Raw genomic sequence first — 16,818 nt, 5'->3', positions numbered from 1 at the left:
TTTATATGTTAGCTTAGGAAGTATATTTCCTTGGTTGTTAAGGAAGGAATAGTATGTAAAATTCTGGTCTCTTCACCTTTATCTTAAAATTTTCTTTTTCACTTAGCAAGCATTTCCTCTTCCTTCTACCTATTTTCTCCTGAAGAAAAGTAAAAACTAAACCCTTGTAACAAATGTCCGTAGTCAAATAAAATAAATTCATTTATTCCCTTTGTCTTTTAAGATATAAGAACTTGGAGCATTTGTTTTAGGTTGCTTATACTTGCAAATATTTGCTATAATTTGCAATTCAGATTTTAAAAATATTATAGAGAAGATAGTTCTTATTTAGTTGTAGTAGACACTTTTTGATGTTTAAAAATAACCAAACAGGTTCCTGTAGCTGTGATTTTAAAAACTGGTCATTTATGTTTTATCCCTTTTTTTTTTTCTTGATTTCATTTTAACTTAATTATCTCTGTTCTCATTTCTATTGTATTTATTCGGGTTTAAGGAGCTATTAATGGCATTTAAAAGTAAATTTCTTTGATAAATTTATAAGAAGGCTAATGTTTCAGAACAATACAACCATTCAAGATAGTTCTTTATTTTGTTCTCAACACCTCTCCCCACCACAATTGAAGATCAATTTATCATTTGTTGTCATAGTTCTTTATTACTATTTCATCTTGCTCTGAGTTTCCCCTTTAGTTTTCACATAAATATTTTTGAGGAAAAAAAATGTGAGCTTCCATAGATCCTGTCCATTACATACATAACACATTAGAAATATCAGTCTGTTTTGTAAATTTATCTTTAGTGATTAAAGCATTAAAATGTTGATGGTTTTAATTCTACTACCATCTTTCCCTCAGCTAAATAAATAGGTAAATCACTAATATTTATGTAGTGCTTTAAGGTTTGCAGTACTTTTCCTGTGTTATCTTACTTCATCCTTACAACAACCCTGTGAGGTAGGTGCATTTTCCTCAATTTGCAGATGAGGAAACTAATTTCAAGAGAGGTTTAGAGACTTGTATAGGCTCACAGGGTGAGTGCTTGAGGCAGGATTCAAACTTTGCCAGCTTTACTGGCATTCAACTGATCATTTTAGGAAACGAAATGTAATGCATATTACTGTTTTCCTGCCCTACTGAGAAAACAAAACTTATGGTAAAAAAAAGATATGAAGGCTGGGTATATTGATAGTTAATCCAAAGGTATAGGAAAGATAAAAATAAGGTTTGATATATATCCAGGTTTTAACTAGTATAGCTAGTTGTCAAGTATTCTGGATGGTCTTTGACACAACTTTTTCTTTTTCAGGTGTTTGTAGGGGGAAAATGAATACATTGTGCTAAAAAAAATAAAGTAAAAAAAAAGTTCCTATATCCAAATGATGACAGTTGCAAGATTTTTTTTTAAATTCTAAGAATTGCATAGTTATCTTATGTTTAAAGAATTCTAATGACATAGAGATGTTTTATAAGTTGATTATGGTAAAGGTTTTATAGTTTTACCTAATTTTGTAAGTTACACCAACCTTAATTCCCAAGAGTTGACACACAAGAATACTGTTGACTTTTGAGTACAAAAACTTGGAGGGTAATTTAATTATTTTCTCCCTATTAGTGAATCCAATAGGGATGTCAGAATTTGTTTACTGCCAGTGAAATAAGTAATGGAATGAGAAACTTGCCAAACACAAGTTCTGAAATATCTTTACCTCTCTAGGAAAAAGAAATAGTGGAAACTTTGTCTTTTTTTATGTAATTTGGCACTGGATTAAGGTTAATGAAGTATGATTGTCCAGAGCCATATTAAATCATTATAATTTAAAGGTGACCACTCTACTAAATATTGATACCTGGACAAAGTTAGCCCTTCTTTTAAACAAGTAGACAATTAACATTTATTTCGAAATAGCGATTTTTTTTTTTTGTGGCTTAAACATGGGCAGTTCTTTGGCATATTTAGAGTTAACAAGCATTTGTGTACCTACTGTGATCTATTTGATGTTGAGGGAGCTGGGCCAGACGGACAAAAACAAATCAACCCTTACTGGGAAGGCGTTCAAAGCATGAAAGGGAAGTTTACAGAAACACTGGTAGAGAACTTACCCTAGCTTGGAGCTGTGCAGATAGATATGTTCTTGCTGAATCATAGGAACAATCCAAATTTTAAAATCTGCCGTTAGGTTACTGAAGAGACAAATATAAATATGAATCCACAAGCATTTATTTAGTGTTGGTTCTGCAACCAGGCTCTGTGATGGGAATACAAAGACAAAAAATCAAGTAGTCTGCCCCTCCAAGGAGCTTGCATGCTACTAAGTGATACAACATGTACATATTTAAGTATATACAGCTAATTTGGCCAGAGAGGCACTAGCAACTGAATGGATCAGAAAAAGCCTCCTGAGACTGGGTATTAGAATTGAGTGTCAAAGGAATTTGAAGATTCTAAGTCATGGAGATGAGAAGGGAAATTTGTTCCAAGTATATTTGGGGGTAGAGCAGCCTGTGCAAAATCAAAGACAGTAGATGAAATGTTATGTGTGAAGAACATCTAGAAAGCCAGAATGCTGGAAGGGAAGTGAGATATAATAAGCTTGGGGAAAGGTAAGTTGAGGCCAAGTTATAAAGGATGCTAGATGCCAGAGGATTTTGTTTTTGATTTTAAAGGCAATAGGGAGCCACTGGAGTTTATTGATTGGGGGAAAGACATGGTCTAATTAGTACCTTAGGAAAAACATCCTTGTGGAAGATGGGTAGTATAATATTTACTTCTGCCTGAAAAGTGGCAGACTCAATAACTGTTAATGGGTGGGGGATATAATTGGCCTGCCCTGACTCCTCTTGAGTTAGGATTCACTACCACCTAAATCTTATATCAAATTTATAGAGAACAAAAGGCCAGTCCATTCACATTTTTATCTCAGGTGTTATGTAGCATTAGCTTAAGTGAAGTTAAAATAATGTCTGTTTGCTGGTGGAGATTCCTTAGGATCTTTGTGATTGGTAGCCTCTGTACTAATCAATTGATTTTATTATTTCAGTTACACCAGTAGATACTTGAGTAGATACTCAAACAAATATTGTTCACTTCTTTGCTAGCCACCCCTAGGTATTTTGATGAAGTTTAAATTGACTATTTTTGAAACCTTTGCTAATTTTTTTAACCTTGTGGACATGTACAAGAATAACTTATTTTAATATGTATATGATATAGTGACTAAATTGTGATTAGGCAGCTTTCAGAAGAATTGTTTTTAAGAATGAACTCTTAAGGCAGAAGAAGAAAGAATAGTAGAAAACTGAGTGGGTAAAGAAAGTACTTTTCTCCTCTCTCTCTTTTTTTTTTTTAAACCTCATTGTCTTTCCTTCCCCTGTTTCCCCCTTTATTCTTGGATTTGACTCTTCCAGGAATAAGACTGTGGTACAGACTAATTCTAGGGATGTACTTATGTGCATCCTTGGGCATTTTTGCTTGAACACTGTACAACTCTTTGCAACATGCTCACTCAGATAAATGTTTTTAAATGTGCTATTTGATGGCATAATTTCTTGGTAAGGAGCAAGCCTGGCTAGCATCAAATAGAGTAAATGTATCTGTTACACAAACAGGAAATATTTGGTAGTAGTACGAAAATATATTTGGGAAAACAAACCCTAGTCTTTTACTTTAGTCACATCACTTTAAACTTAAACTCTTTTTTCTTTTTTTAATCAGTGAACACTTGTCCTGCTCTTTCACTTTTTTCTTGCACGGGGACAGCAATGTTTGTACCAGCGTGGAAATTAACCAGCACCAGCCTGTATATCTTCTTAGTGAAGAGCACATCACCCTTGCTCAACAATCTAATAACCCTTTTCAAGGTATGTTTCCTTCAATTTTGTTTTCCCTATTTGGACAGTTCTTCTGTTACTTTATGCCCTAGGAATATCCTTACTGAGAACAGAAATTTTTAGTTATGAATTCTAAGGCTTCTCCCCCTGAGCCTCTCAGTAATTCTCTTCTATTACTGATGAATGAAAGCTTGTCATAGCTAAGTATTATCAGGAAGCCCTTGAACATAAATGTTAAGATTTCATATAATGCATGTCAATGAGGTATGAAGTTGTTATTATAAGATGAATCTTATTATAGGATTTTTGAGGTTGTTATTAGATGATTCCTTTTTCTAAAATAATCAAAAGACATTTTCTATACTGTTGACCAAAACAGTCTGGTATGATGTCACTTTTTAAATGCATAAGTGACATGACTATAAATGTTCATATGCTATATTTCACATTCATCTTTCTTCTCTCTCAGTAATAACAACTCCCTGAGAGCAGATTCCATAGTTTGGAGGGACCGTGATGTTTTGTTGTTGTTGTTTTTCTTGTACAATACTGGCATCTAGTAGATGTTTAATAAATGCTTATTGTATTGATGAAACTTTTTGTGTTTCTAGTTATCTTAAGTCCATTTGGATTAAATGGCACTCTAACAGGACAAGCATTCAAGATGTCTGATTCATCCACCAAGAAATTGATTGGTGAATGGAAACAATTTTATCCTATTTCATCATGCTTGAAGGAGGTATCAGAAGAAAAGCAGGAAGATATGGATTGGGAAGATGACTCTCTAGCTGCTGTGGAAGTTCTTGTTGGTATGCATTCTCTGTATATAGATGCTAAAGAAAAAAAAATTTTTTAAGGCAGTTGGGGTTAAGTGATTTGCCCAGGGTCACACAGCTAGTAAGTGTCAAGTGTTTGGTCTGAGGCCGGATTTGAACTCGGGTCCTCCTGACTTCAAGGCTCTCTCCACTGCCCAACCTAGCTGCCCCCAGAAAAATTTTTTTTTAGAGAAACATGGGACACTTTCAGTTATTTCTAACTTCAGTCAATAGAGAAATACTATTTTGAAAGCAGAAACTTCTCAAAGTTTCATTATAACAGTGAAAAAATAGGAGAAACATGAGCATGTCTTCAGAAAAACTATGATAAATATGCTTAGTAATAAAGCCAATATACTTAAAGTAGTAGTTTAACTGATGACTCATCGAGTAACACTTGGATGCAAAATTGGATATATAGAAATAACAAATTATACTAAAGGTAACAATATTGCAATATATGTGAAATTTCCTCAAGGTGTGTACTTCTTCCAGGGGCACAGACATGATCACACCACATCTTTTCTGATTCTGTTTCTTTTGTATAACTTTTTGTACCACTTCTAGTGTAAAAATGATAATTGGTGATGAGCTGAAACCTGCTTTTAAGGGGCCGCTAGGTGGCGCAATGGATAGAGCTCCAGCCTTGGAGTCAGGAGGACTTGAGTTCAAATCCGACCTCAGACACTTGAACTTACTAATTGTGTGACCCTGGGCAAGTACACTTAACCCCCTTGCCTAGCCAAAAATAAAAGAAACCTGCGTTTACCTACCATGCATTGTTATTATTACCTGCAGTTTTGATTCCTTGTGTATAGTAGCATTTACAGCCCTATGTAGCATCACTGAGGGAATAATGGTCTTAATTTGGATTTTGCATTAGGGGGTAAGTTGAAATTAATATGAAAGCACTGCAATTTGTCCAGTGCAGCCCAGCCCCATATCTCCTCTTGCAATATCCACCTAAGATACATGTATTGATAGATTACCCATCCAACTCTATGAATTTGGTCATTTGATTTTTTTTTTTTCCCCCTGAGTAGATTGTTAGTCTCATTCTTTAAGTGACTCTGAGTGACTCCTTGAGGAGACTTGATATTATTCTGGGACTTGATGCAATTATCTCAATGCTATCTACGGTATCTTAGAAGACCTTGCTCTCTTTTCTGTCCACTAGGACAGCTTCTAACAGCACAAATACCTTTTAGGTAGTGTGGATCTTCCTTTTTCATGCCTTGCTTTTGATAACTTGATTCAATGATATTCTGCTGATGTTTTATTTAGCAATGTTGTATGATATGTGCACAGAAAAGAGTCTTTAGGGCTATATTTCATTCTACCAAGTTGAATGCTTTGGAAAAAACAAAACCCAACAAAGTAACAGTGCAGTCTTATATTCTCTTCATATTTCAATCAGTTATGTGATTGAAGATGCGATCTGCTGTAGAAAACTTTGGCAAAAGGCTGCCTCTTGCCCTCTCCTTTTTTATTAAGGATACCCTTAATTCTTGCATAGATTATTTACAAAGGTTTTACAGCAGTTAGAAAGTGAACATACAAGTGTGTTACTGCTACTGCCACAGGTGCCTTTTAGGTGATAATATCATCCATTATTTTCTCCATGCCCTCCACCCTGGCCCCCTAACATTCAATATTTTCTCTTTGAGAGTACTTGGAAAAATTGGTCATTGTTTTTAGAATTCTTCTCACCCTCTACCCCCTCCCCAGCATGAATTTCATCTGTATTGTGTAGTATGTGTTCCATTGGTTCTTCCCAAATTTATCGAGTGCCATTACCAAGTCCTTAGAAGCACATTGAGAACTGAGATAGCTATATGCAGTAGTTTTTAACTGTTCTTGATGATAACGAATCCCTGTAGAAATACTGGCAAATCTTTCTCCCCTCTAGGTATGTTTGTAAACACCTTTCCAGTTTCAATTATAAATTTGCTTGGGAAGGTCCACTGTAGTTGCTTCTGCAAGTTTTCTGCAGATTTTCTCCCTTCACTTTTCTTCATTATTTTGAAGCTAGATAGCTTTTAATATTCTGCCATCTTCTTCTGTAACATTTTGCAAATGAATTTTTAAAAAATTCTAACTGGTGTTGCCATTGGCCATTCCTCTCTGCTTGGCAGAGTGATCAAGAGTTTTGCTGACTGAATCTGTTTCTAGATGCTTGGCTTCCTCATGGAGGCAGCCTTTTTTTTTTTTTTTTTTTTGTTAAACTTCCATAGAAATTGGGTATGGTCCCTGTCAATTTTTCTTCCAGTATCCATTTTGGTGTCAGTACTGTTTTTGAATAGGCCAAGTTGGAACTGTTTTAATCACATGCAGTTATCATTTTCTCAACTTTGTCCTTGTTTTTTTGGTAATGATTTTGACATTTTGCTCTGCATTAGTTGATGGTCTGACTGCACACAGTCAACTGATTATAAAATAATTATCCTATTGTACTTGTATATCCAGCACTTAGCATGATGCTTGGCACATAATAGACATTTAATAAATAATTGTTGGCTGATGGTTGGTAACCAGTCCTCTGCATTCTAGGGATTGTCAACCAGGTTCATTCTTTGTGATATGATTCAATATTTGCCATGTTCAGTGCCTTCTGAATTCTTTTTGTGAAGGTTATAAATAGCTAGACAGCAGTGGTGTGCCCAGTGACTGGAGAAAAGTTAAATAATGATGTGAATGTAAGGGAATGTTATACTATAAGAAATTTTAACTACAAGGAATATAAAGAAATAGAGGAAGACAAGTGATGTAAGGTGAACAAATTAGAACCAAAAGAACAATATGCATCTGTATTGACTACTGCTATGTAAATAATAACAGAGATAGTAATACAATCAAGATAAACATACAGAAAAGTTTGTGAAGGACACTGAAGTTAATGGTTTCCATCAACTTCCATCATGTTATGGTAATTACAATATTTTTTTGTCACGTTTGAATATTTTTGTTTGGATATTGACTATAATTTAAGCTAACAACAATGAAGGGTAAAAGCAGTATGAGGATATGGCCTTTAGTTTTTTTGATTTTTGGATTTTTTTTGCCTTGTCTATCTACATACACATATAAAGAAAACACTCTTGTCTTTTTTAGATCTGTCTATTTATAACTGGATATGTAAATTTTAATTGTCATAGCCAACTTACATTTCACTGTTTAAGTTCTGCTCTTAGCATTTTCATATACTTTCACATGTAGAAAGACACATGATTTTGGTTGCATTAAAAATCATAAAACTTGTCTTTAGCAATTGAGATAAATACTTGACTTTTCCCCCCCCTTCAGCTGGTGTGCGAATGATCTATCCAGCATGCTTTGTGTTAGTCCCTCAGTCAGACATTCCTACTCCTAGCTCCATGGGATCTTCTCATTGTTCAACTACTTGCTTGGGTGTCCACCAAGTGCCTGCCTCTACAAGAGATCCTGCCATGTCTTCAGTAACTCTGACTCCACCTACATCTCCTGAGGAAGTCCAAACAGGTATTATAAATAACTTATTTTCTAACTCTTAATGGATTTGGTTTTTGATTGGTGACTTCATACATATATATTCTTCTTAGGAATATAATAAGTTCTAAAACTGTTTTTGCCTTACTGGTTTCCATTTTAAAAATACAAAAGCATAAGTACTTATTACATTGTTGTTACTGAGATCAAACCACTAACTATGAACATGTTTTGGTAGTTGAGCTATTATAAAATAAGAACAGTGGTCTGTAAATATTAAAAAAACACAATGGAGTAGATGCCACCAACTTTTTTTTGGACATTTACTTTGTGCTTCAGTTTCTTAATTTGCAAAATGGATATACATATTCTCAATTGTAGTGTTGTTCAGAGAAGTCAAAAAGGTGAACATTCTATATACTTTGATTTGTTTTGCAATTAGCCCTAGTTGGAGCACTATTTAGATTTTGTTTTCTGGCGTTCCAGCTAGTGCTATGAGGAGAAATTTAATGAGTTTGAAGGCAAATTAGAGAAAAGTATAAATGACTTTCATTGTTGGTGGTTTAGGCTATGTCTAACATCCTTCTCTAGAAGGATTTACATGTACAGAGTCTTAAAAAAAAAACAAAACAAAACCATGTACAAAGTCTTTCACACCTCCCTTGACAATCTAGGATCATGCCTCGGGCCTCTTAAGACCAACTTTCGTAGTGCTTTTGGGATTGACTTCGGGTGGTTAGCTACAGCATTTCTGAAAATTACTCCCACTGGGTATGGGTCCACCCTCAGACAACTACTAAGAGCCTGTTAATATTCTTAAATATGCTAAGCTCAGGGAGTAAGGACAAGCAATTCAGTTCCTTTAGTTTATAGGCAAGTCTATCAATTTTCAGTCTCCCCCTTCCCAGATACTTTTAAAAAATAACCGTTGTCATGTTGTTTTGAGGGGCACAGTTATGAAGGCAGGTGTATTTTATCTTAAGCTATGCAATACTAACTAGATGAATGAAGAGGTTATTAAAAATGGGAAGAAACCTAGCTTTTATGTTAGTAATACACACCACTGCTTACCACTATGTGTCCTGGTTTGAGAGATATTTTCACTGGAGAGAAATGGTAGTTAATGGGAAATTATAGAGAATGGCTATTTTCAAGTTCCATGCTTTCTGCAAAACAAAGTTGCCTGATTTCTCTGTTGTCTTCCCCTTACTTTGAGGTAATATGGCTTATAGTGGCAGTATTTTTACTATTTTAAGATGCATCTTTTTTTCCCCCTACTTTTTGTAACTAGTTACTGATGTCTACATAAGTACTTGCATATTTCGTTGGTTGTTTAAAATAGTCCTTTCTTAATGGGTACTGAATACTATCTCATTTTTAGAAGATCTGTTTTTTAAGATTTTTTTTCCCCTGAGGCTAATTTTTGTACTTAAACAGTATTTTAAAATAAATTTTTTATCTATTTCTGTATGAATGGATTCATTGAATACCTGGAATCAATTTTGTCAGAGCAATTGATTTAAAAAAAACAAAAACAAAAAACAAAAAACCAGAACGAACCTATTAAAACAGATTTGTTTACTTTACTCTTTCCATCCTGTATTCTGTTTTTTTTTTTCCTCAGTTGATGCCCAGTCTGCTCAAAAATGGGTCAAATTTCCTTCTGTTTCTGATGGATTCAACTCGGATAGTACTAGCCATCATGGTGGGAAAATACCGAGAAAACTAGCCAATCAGGTGGTGGATAGAGTTTGGCAAGAATGCAATATGAACAGAGCACAGAACAAGTATGTATTTCTGTTAAGTTCTGAAATGGTGTGTTGGAAAATTTTTGCTTCTAAGATTTTAAACTTTTTATTGTTTGTTTTTCCTGTATAACTCTTTATTTTTAAAGCATTTATTTAGCTTAAGCTAGAGTACAGAATAATATAATTTCTAAACAATTTCAAATCTTAGGAGGAAGTATTCTGCTTCATCAAGTGGTATATGTGAAGAAGAAACTGCAGACAAAGTTGCATCCTGGGATTTTGTTGAGGCTACACAGAGGACAAGTTGCAGCTGTTCAAGGTAGATTCAAAGTTGCTAAATGGTCTTTTATATTGTTGGATAGAACAAGGAAGTGAGTAAAGAGGCTGTAACTTTAGGAACTTTCAGGTCTAGGACATTTTCCCTTTTTGATTGGAAGATAGCAAATCACAAAATGGTGGTTTATATCTGATGTAGGCAGAGTTTATATCTGTATGATGAGAGTGGTGTGTAAAAATTAACTCTAGTGGCAATGTTAAATATGATTATATCTTCTTTTTCCCATACTAGTGTGATTTAGTATCATTTTCACAATAAATTTCTTTTTAACTTCTAATTTTGTTTCTTGGTAGAATTGTCTGGTGAAAGTTGAAATGGTAATGGGTTGTTGTGAATATCAGGTACTTTAAATTGAGTTTGAGACCCTAAGCAAAAACTTTATTAAGGGATTCCACTTTAATTTTTCTTCCCCCCATAAATACTTTCCCTGTACTGTTCTGTGCCCCTAAGTACCTCTGGAAACGGGTGTTGTGAAGAACCAAGTTGCATTTTGTTCCAAACAACTCTTGGTGTACCTCATTATACAGAAACTTAATATATTGATATTTCCTGTTTGTATAAATCAGCATATCTGAGACTTGTAGAAATTTTCTTCTTCCCTTCCCTTTCCCATTGGATTGTAATTTCCTTGAAGGTAGACCTTATATCCTTTTTATCTTTTTATCTCCAGGACCTAAAACAGTGTCTTTTGTATTGTGAACACTTAATGTTTGAGTTCAGTTTCTATACAAAATTTAAGTTTTATGAACACTGTGGTCTGGTAAATGTATTCTCTTTATTCATATACTCATGTATATGAACTCTTAGTTAACTGTTATGTTTGTTTTTACTCCATTCAGATCACTTAATTTTAAAAATTAAGAAACTTTGAATAACTAAAGAGACTTGATTGTTATCCTGGTATAGAACATTCTCAGAGGATTAATTAGTTGAATACCATCTGTGTATTTCTATTGAATTATATTGTCATTTTTCTTTTGAATTTTAAAGAAGCAACCATAAAAATTATTCTAGGTCAGGAATGTTCCCAGGCTATCTTACTAGAGCCACAGTGGTAATCACCACTAACCGAAAGAGCCACAAGTCTCTTTTCCTGAAGATTCTAATGTAATGTAAAAATAGATGTTATTGGCCTTAGAGTTTCAAGATGAAAAGGACAGAGTCACATTTAACTCTAAAGCTTTTGTTTTAATGTCATGGCTTTCTTAGTGAATCCTATTTTGGGTAGTAGTATTTACTCAAAAATTACCAGTTGCGTCCTTCCCCCTGCATATTTTAAAGTTTAATGAATTTTAAAATATGATTGGCTAAACCCTTAGCTCAGAGCTTTTTTTCCAGAAGAATATATACTTTTCATTTTAAAATGAGTCGGTGATACCATGGTGTTGAAAAATGGACATTAGATAATACCTCTCGTGAGGAAGACTTAATATTGATTTTAAGGCAAAGACCAATTTCTGTAATGAATGTAGTTGTAAAAATACTAAATAAATATTAATTAACCGTAAGAAGAGACTAAAAATTATTTATCACTAGAATTTATTCGAGGCTTGAAAAGATTTTTTTTATGTTCCATAATACAACATGTAAACAAAAATTTTGATAATAAATGCAGAAAAAATTGAACGTTTATTCGTGACTTTAAAACATTAAGAATACAGAACTTTTTCTTCAAGAGAATAAAAAGCCTCAACAATGAAAAGCTAGGAGCCAGTTTGCAGTGGCAACATTAAAAGTGTTCCCACCGTAAAAGAGGGAGGGGGCTGAAATACAGAATAAAAATATCCAATTAAACTACTTTTATTTTATGTAGTATTAGAAATTCTAGCAATTGTAGTTAGACAAATATGACGAACATAAATCTTGAATGATATTTATGAAATGTGAAATGAAGAAAGCAGAACCAGAAAAATAAAATCAGCATTAACTGTGACCATGTATTATGGAAGAAAATGAACTGAGATAATATTGATATGTGTTTAGAATGTTTGAAAAGTTATGATACTTTATGCATTGGCATTTAGTTAAATATATAGTTGCAAAGTTTAATTGGTTCGTTATATTGATAATTATTGCTTTGATATAATTGATTCTATGATCCTGTCATTGGGGATACTCTTTACAGTGGTGCAAATAACAGTCTATCCATGCCTTTTTATTTCTGTGTAATCTACTTCTGTAAATCCTTCACAGAGAATCTATGCAGCATGTCAGTGACCTCTAGATTTCATCATGGTGTAGCTATCAGTGGATCACATTGGCAGTACATTGGATTTCCTGTGCTTTCACTTCATGACTTCTCTTTTTGGGAGATAGAGGGTTCAGTGTCATCTCTCTCCCTCATTTTTTATAGCGCTCCTCCTGTGCTATTCTTTATTGATTATATGTTGTTGTCTACTCATACTTATCTTGTTCCTTTTCATTATCCTTTGGGAAATTCTCCCCTTTAATCCTTCACAAATTGTAGTACTTCATGACTGAACCACAGAGCATCACCAGAAAACTGTTGATGTTAAAAACTTTGCCTTTGTTTTAGGGAGTAACTTGGGATCATTAAAAGCACTTTGTGACTTCCCAAAGCAGTCTAGTTCAACCCAGATGATGATAAGTTTAAATAAATAATTAACAAATAAGCAAAGAAACTTGAATACATTTATATTATAAGCAGTTTTTCAGGTGTGTTTCTCTTCCTTGCTGTGTACATGTAAAATATTCAAGGTAGTATTATCAACATAAAAGGATAAAAAGCTGGACCTTATTTTTTAACTCATTTAGAAGGAAATATATAGAATACATATAATCAGTTAATATGTTTTATAATGTGAATGGTAGCATAATTTTTTTTATTTTTTGGATTTAATCATACCTACATGTAAAATACTATTTATTATTATATGTAATAAAGTTGTACTGTCTCTTAGGTGCTAGCTGAAAAATAATCACAGAATTTCAGATTAGTGACTTCAGCAACCATTTAGTACAAACCCATACATGAAAGACTCCTATCTAATATACCTGACAAGTGGTCATCCAGTTTTCACTTTCCTCCTTTGGTTCCTGGAAAGGGGGGAGGGGCAGGTTCACTCTTTGGCTTTAGGTTGAAATTGTTTTACTTAATTAGCCATCGACTCTGAATTGGTGGTGTCCTGAAACCTGCCAGCAGAATTTCGCTTGAACTAAATTTCCTTTGTTTAGGGCATATAGCATGCTGCTCAGATTTTTTGAGCTCTCTGCTGGGAACTTTTTTACTCTGCAGTTTCTTCATCCTTCTTTCTACTTCTGAACCCACAGTTATAGATATCTTAACAGTTTGTTTTTCTCCGTTTCCATACATCTGTTGTGTTATTAGCATTCTCAAAACAATGGGACCCTTCATCAAGACATATTAATTTGGTTGGGGGGGTGTGTGTGAGAGGGAGGTTGTTTGGGGAAAAAGGAGGATAGTGATTTTGCTGATGAAATACAAGCTAGGGTTGGAACCTAATAGATTAGATATTTTGTGGCCTCTACTCATTTTTAACCCAAGGAAGCTTTGGATTATTGTTTAGGGTAAATCCCCATGGTCACTACTTTAAATTCTAGATTTTATCAGATTTAAATCTAGCATCTCTCTGGGCTCAAGTTCAGAGAGCCTGAAGCTTGAAAGTTGGAATTTTGATAGAGTTGGTCAGAATCATCAATGCATTGTAATTATTGATTTTGCAATATCATTGAGTAATTATAATAAATCTTAAACTTCACCTTAACATTTGCCTGTTTGGAAAAAGTGTTTAAGGAAAACTGTTTTTAATCAGAAGCTCTCAGAGCTGCTAAATAAGAAAATATTATTTTCTATGAACATCTCATTTAACATTCTTTTAAATTGCAGGTCACTGAATAAAGTCCCTCATCTTCCTTTTATTTTAAAGTGAAATTATCCTTATTATCCTACCTCTTAATTTGGAAGGAGCAGTGTTAGAAACCAGATTTATACTGAAAATTATTTTTTAATTTAGCAATAACATTAGGTATAATAGTCCCCTAAGTTCTTTAAACCTTTCTTTGACTTTCCTCCTTTAGGCACAAAAATTTCAAACCAAGAAATTCTGGACAACAGGGGCAGGCACCACCTGTAGGCCAGCAACAACAAGCAGCTCCCAAGCACAAAGCCAATGAGAAGCAAGAAAAAAGTGAAAAGCCACAGAAACGTCCCTTGACTCCTTTTCACCATCGTGCATCTATTAGTGATGATACTATGGAAACAGATACAGCGAGTCAGAGGCTGGTGATCTCTGCTCCAGATAGCCAAGTGAGATTCTCAAACATCCGAACTAATGATGTGGCAAAGACTCCTCAGATGCATAGCACTGAAATTGCAAACTCCCCTCAGCCACCACCTCTTAGTCCTCATCCATGTGATGTGGTTGATGAAGCAGTAACTAAAACCCCTTCAACTCCTCAGAGTCAACATTTCTATCAAATGCCAACACCTGATCCCTTGGTACCTACTAAACCATTGGAAGATAGGATAGATGGTTTGTCTCATTCTTTCCCAGCACAGTTTCCAGAAGTTTTGGAACCTACAGTATATGTTGGTACAGCTGTAAATTTAGAAGAAGATGAAGATCATAGAACCTGGAAGTATTACAAGGTCCCAAAGAAAAAAGATGTGGAGTTTTTACCACCGCAGCTTCCAAATGATAAATTCAAAGATGATCCAGTTGGACCTGCTGGACAGGAAAGTGTGACATCAGTTACGGAGTATGTATTTTTATGTCTATTAATGTAATTTTAACCCAAATGGAAAAATTGTTTAATCCAGCTACTCAAGAGCACAAGCGTTGGTTTCTAGATGAAATTAGCAGCTTGTAAATTTGAAAGATTAAGCACCTTCATTAAATTCTAGTGTCACTAAATGGTATGTGTAGTTGATAAACAGTAATCCCTAGGAATAAGATCCAAATCCTCTTTTCTTTCCATTTCTAATTTCATAGGATCAACCACTTATCTCAAGAGTGTCTTGAAATCCTCAAATTTTAAAGTTAGTTTTAACTATAATTGTGACACACATATTTGACATCAACTCCAGTTTCTAACATATTCTACCCTGTCCCACACACCTTCCCAGCAGCAGGATTCTTGTATTGGAGAGGGCTGAACCTTATAACAAAGAATTATTTAAAAAGAAAAAAAGTTTATTAAAACTAACCATCATATCAGGTACAGTGGAAAGGGTGCAGGATTTGGAGTAAGTGCATGAATTTAATTTTCACCTGCTATTTACTACGTTCATGACCTTAGATAAGTTGCTTTATCTTCTCTTGGCCTCAGTTCTTCATGGCTAAAATGAGGGGGTTGGACTAGATGACCTGTAAGGTCCTTTCTTGCTCTAAATCAATGATCCTGTGTTCCAAATCCCAGTGTTGTATGTGCTGCGTTCCATGCTCATAATACCCTGCCTCTGTAAAGAAGGGGAGGAGGTGATTCTCCTTTCTCCACTTTGAGATGACACGTAGTCATTAGAATTTCATAGCATTCAGTTTTTGTTATGTTTATGTTTTTTCATTACATTGTTAGAGTCATTGTGTATGTTGTTTTTCTGATTTTACTTAGTTATCTTGGTATTAGTTTTTCCAAGTCATGTCATCCTTCTTTGTAGTCATGTCTTAGGGCACAGTAATAATCCATTATGTTTGTGTCTCCCCAGCATTATGTGTTTGGGAGTTCAGTATTTAATCCTGGGTAGCTGATTTAAATCAAATATTTGATTAAATAAAAATTTGAGGATAGAGAAATTATAGGAAAATAAAAATCAGAATGAAGCCCAGAATATTTCATATGATCAGTTAAGTGGTTCCCTATATTTCTTATTTCTGACTTCTTTATCTGTATCCCAGTCTGGTTGGGGGTGGTTGGCTGATTTGTGTTATATAATTAGACAAAATTTTGCTCTTTTATGCTTCAAAAATGTGGGTTATATTTTGATAATTAATCAGTGGAAAAATCAATGGTAAATGTTTAGTTCTGGATATCATCTTTGCTAAGATATCATAATGCCAATTGATTAGAGGTGGTAAAATCCAAGAAGTTAGCCATCACAGATTTGATAAGGGTGATGAGGTTTAATGATAGCTAATGATAGATATTTGTATGTGTGTGTGTGTGTGTATATATATATATATATATATATATATATATATATATATAAATATATGTATACAAATATATGCATACTCTGTGCTCCTCCAGCTCTTTTGGGGGTGAAGCACTTTAAAGCCCATCATCACTGTGAGGTAGGCTATGCAAATATCATTTTACAGCTGAGGAAACTGATACTTAGGTTAAGTAATTTATCTACATACTGAACTAGTACTTCTGAGTTTAGTCCAGTGTTTTTTCTGCTAAGTCAGATAGACTAAGAAATCTGAGGCTTAATTACTACATATACTTTGGTGAGTTAGAAAAAAATTATTTTGATCTTGATCAGCATATTGTCATTTCTGTGTTGGTGGCCCTCCAAGGGCTTGAATATAAGTTTTAATATATATTTGAATCCTAGAATATAATATTAACTTGAGTTTCCCAGTTAGTTTCACTGGGGACACTATCTGAAAACTGTAGAGAGCTACATGTTAACATTTAAAAAA

General features: G+C 34.1%; 1 protein-coding gene across 1 annotated transcript in view; it reads left to right on the top strand.

Annotated features, from left to right (window-relative positions):
- The window catches only part of MED13 (mediator complex subunit 13), a 92,961-nt gene that overhangs the window by 23,981 nt on the left and 52,162 nt on the right, over nucleotides 1–16,818 (top strand). Inside the window, exons 4-9 of the mRNA XM_027870309.1 lie at nucleotides 3,712–3,857; nucleotides 4,439–4,636; nucleotides 7,946–8,140; nucleotides 9,732–9,894; nucleotides 10,064–10,174; nucleotides 14,252–14,932. Coding sequence (XP_027726110.1) covers nucleotides 3,712–3,857; nucleotides 4,439–4,636; nucleotides 7,946–8,140; nucleotides 9,732–9,894; nucleotides 10,064–10,174; nucleotides 14,252–14,932 — 1,494 coding nt within the window. The remainder of the gene's footprint in view (nucleotides 1–3,711; nucleotides 3,858–4,438; nucleotides 4,637–7,945; nucleotides 8,141–9,731; nucleotides 9,895–10,063; nucleotides 10,175–14,251; nucleotides 14,933–16,818) is intronic.

Source organism: Vombatus ursinus, unplaced genomic scaffold (genome assembly GCF_900497805.2).
Source record: "Vombatus ursinus unplaced genomic scaffold, bare-nosed wombat genome assembly UNPS02014797.1, whole genome shotgun sequence".
NCBI classification, from domain to species: Eukaryota; Metazoa; Chordata; class Mammalia; order Diprotodontia; family Vombatidae; genus Vombatus; species Vombatus ursinus.
This window is presented reverse-complemented; position numbering and strand designations above follow the sequence as displayed.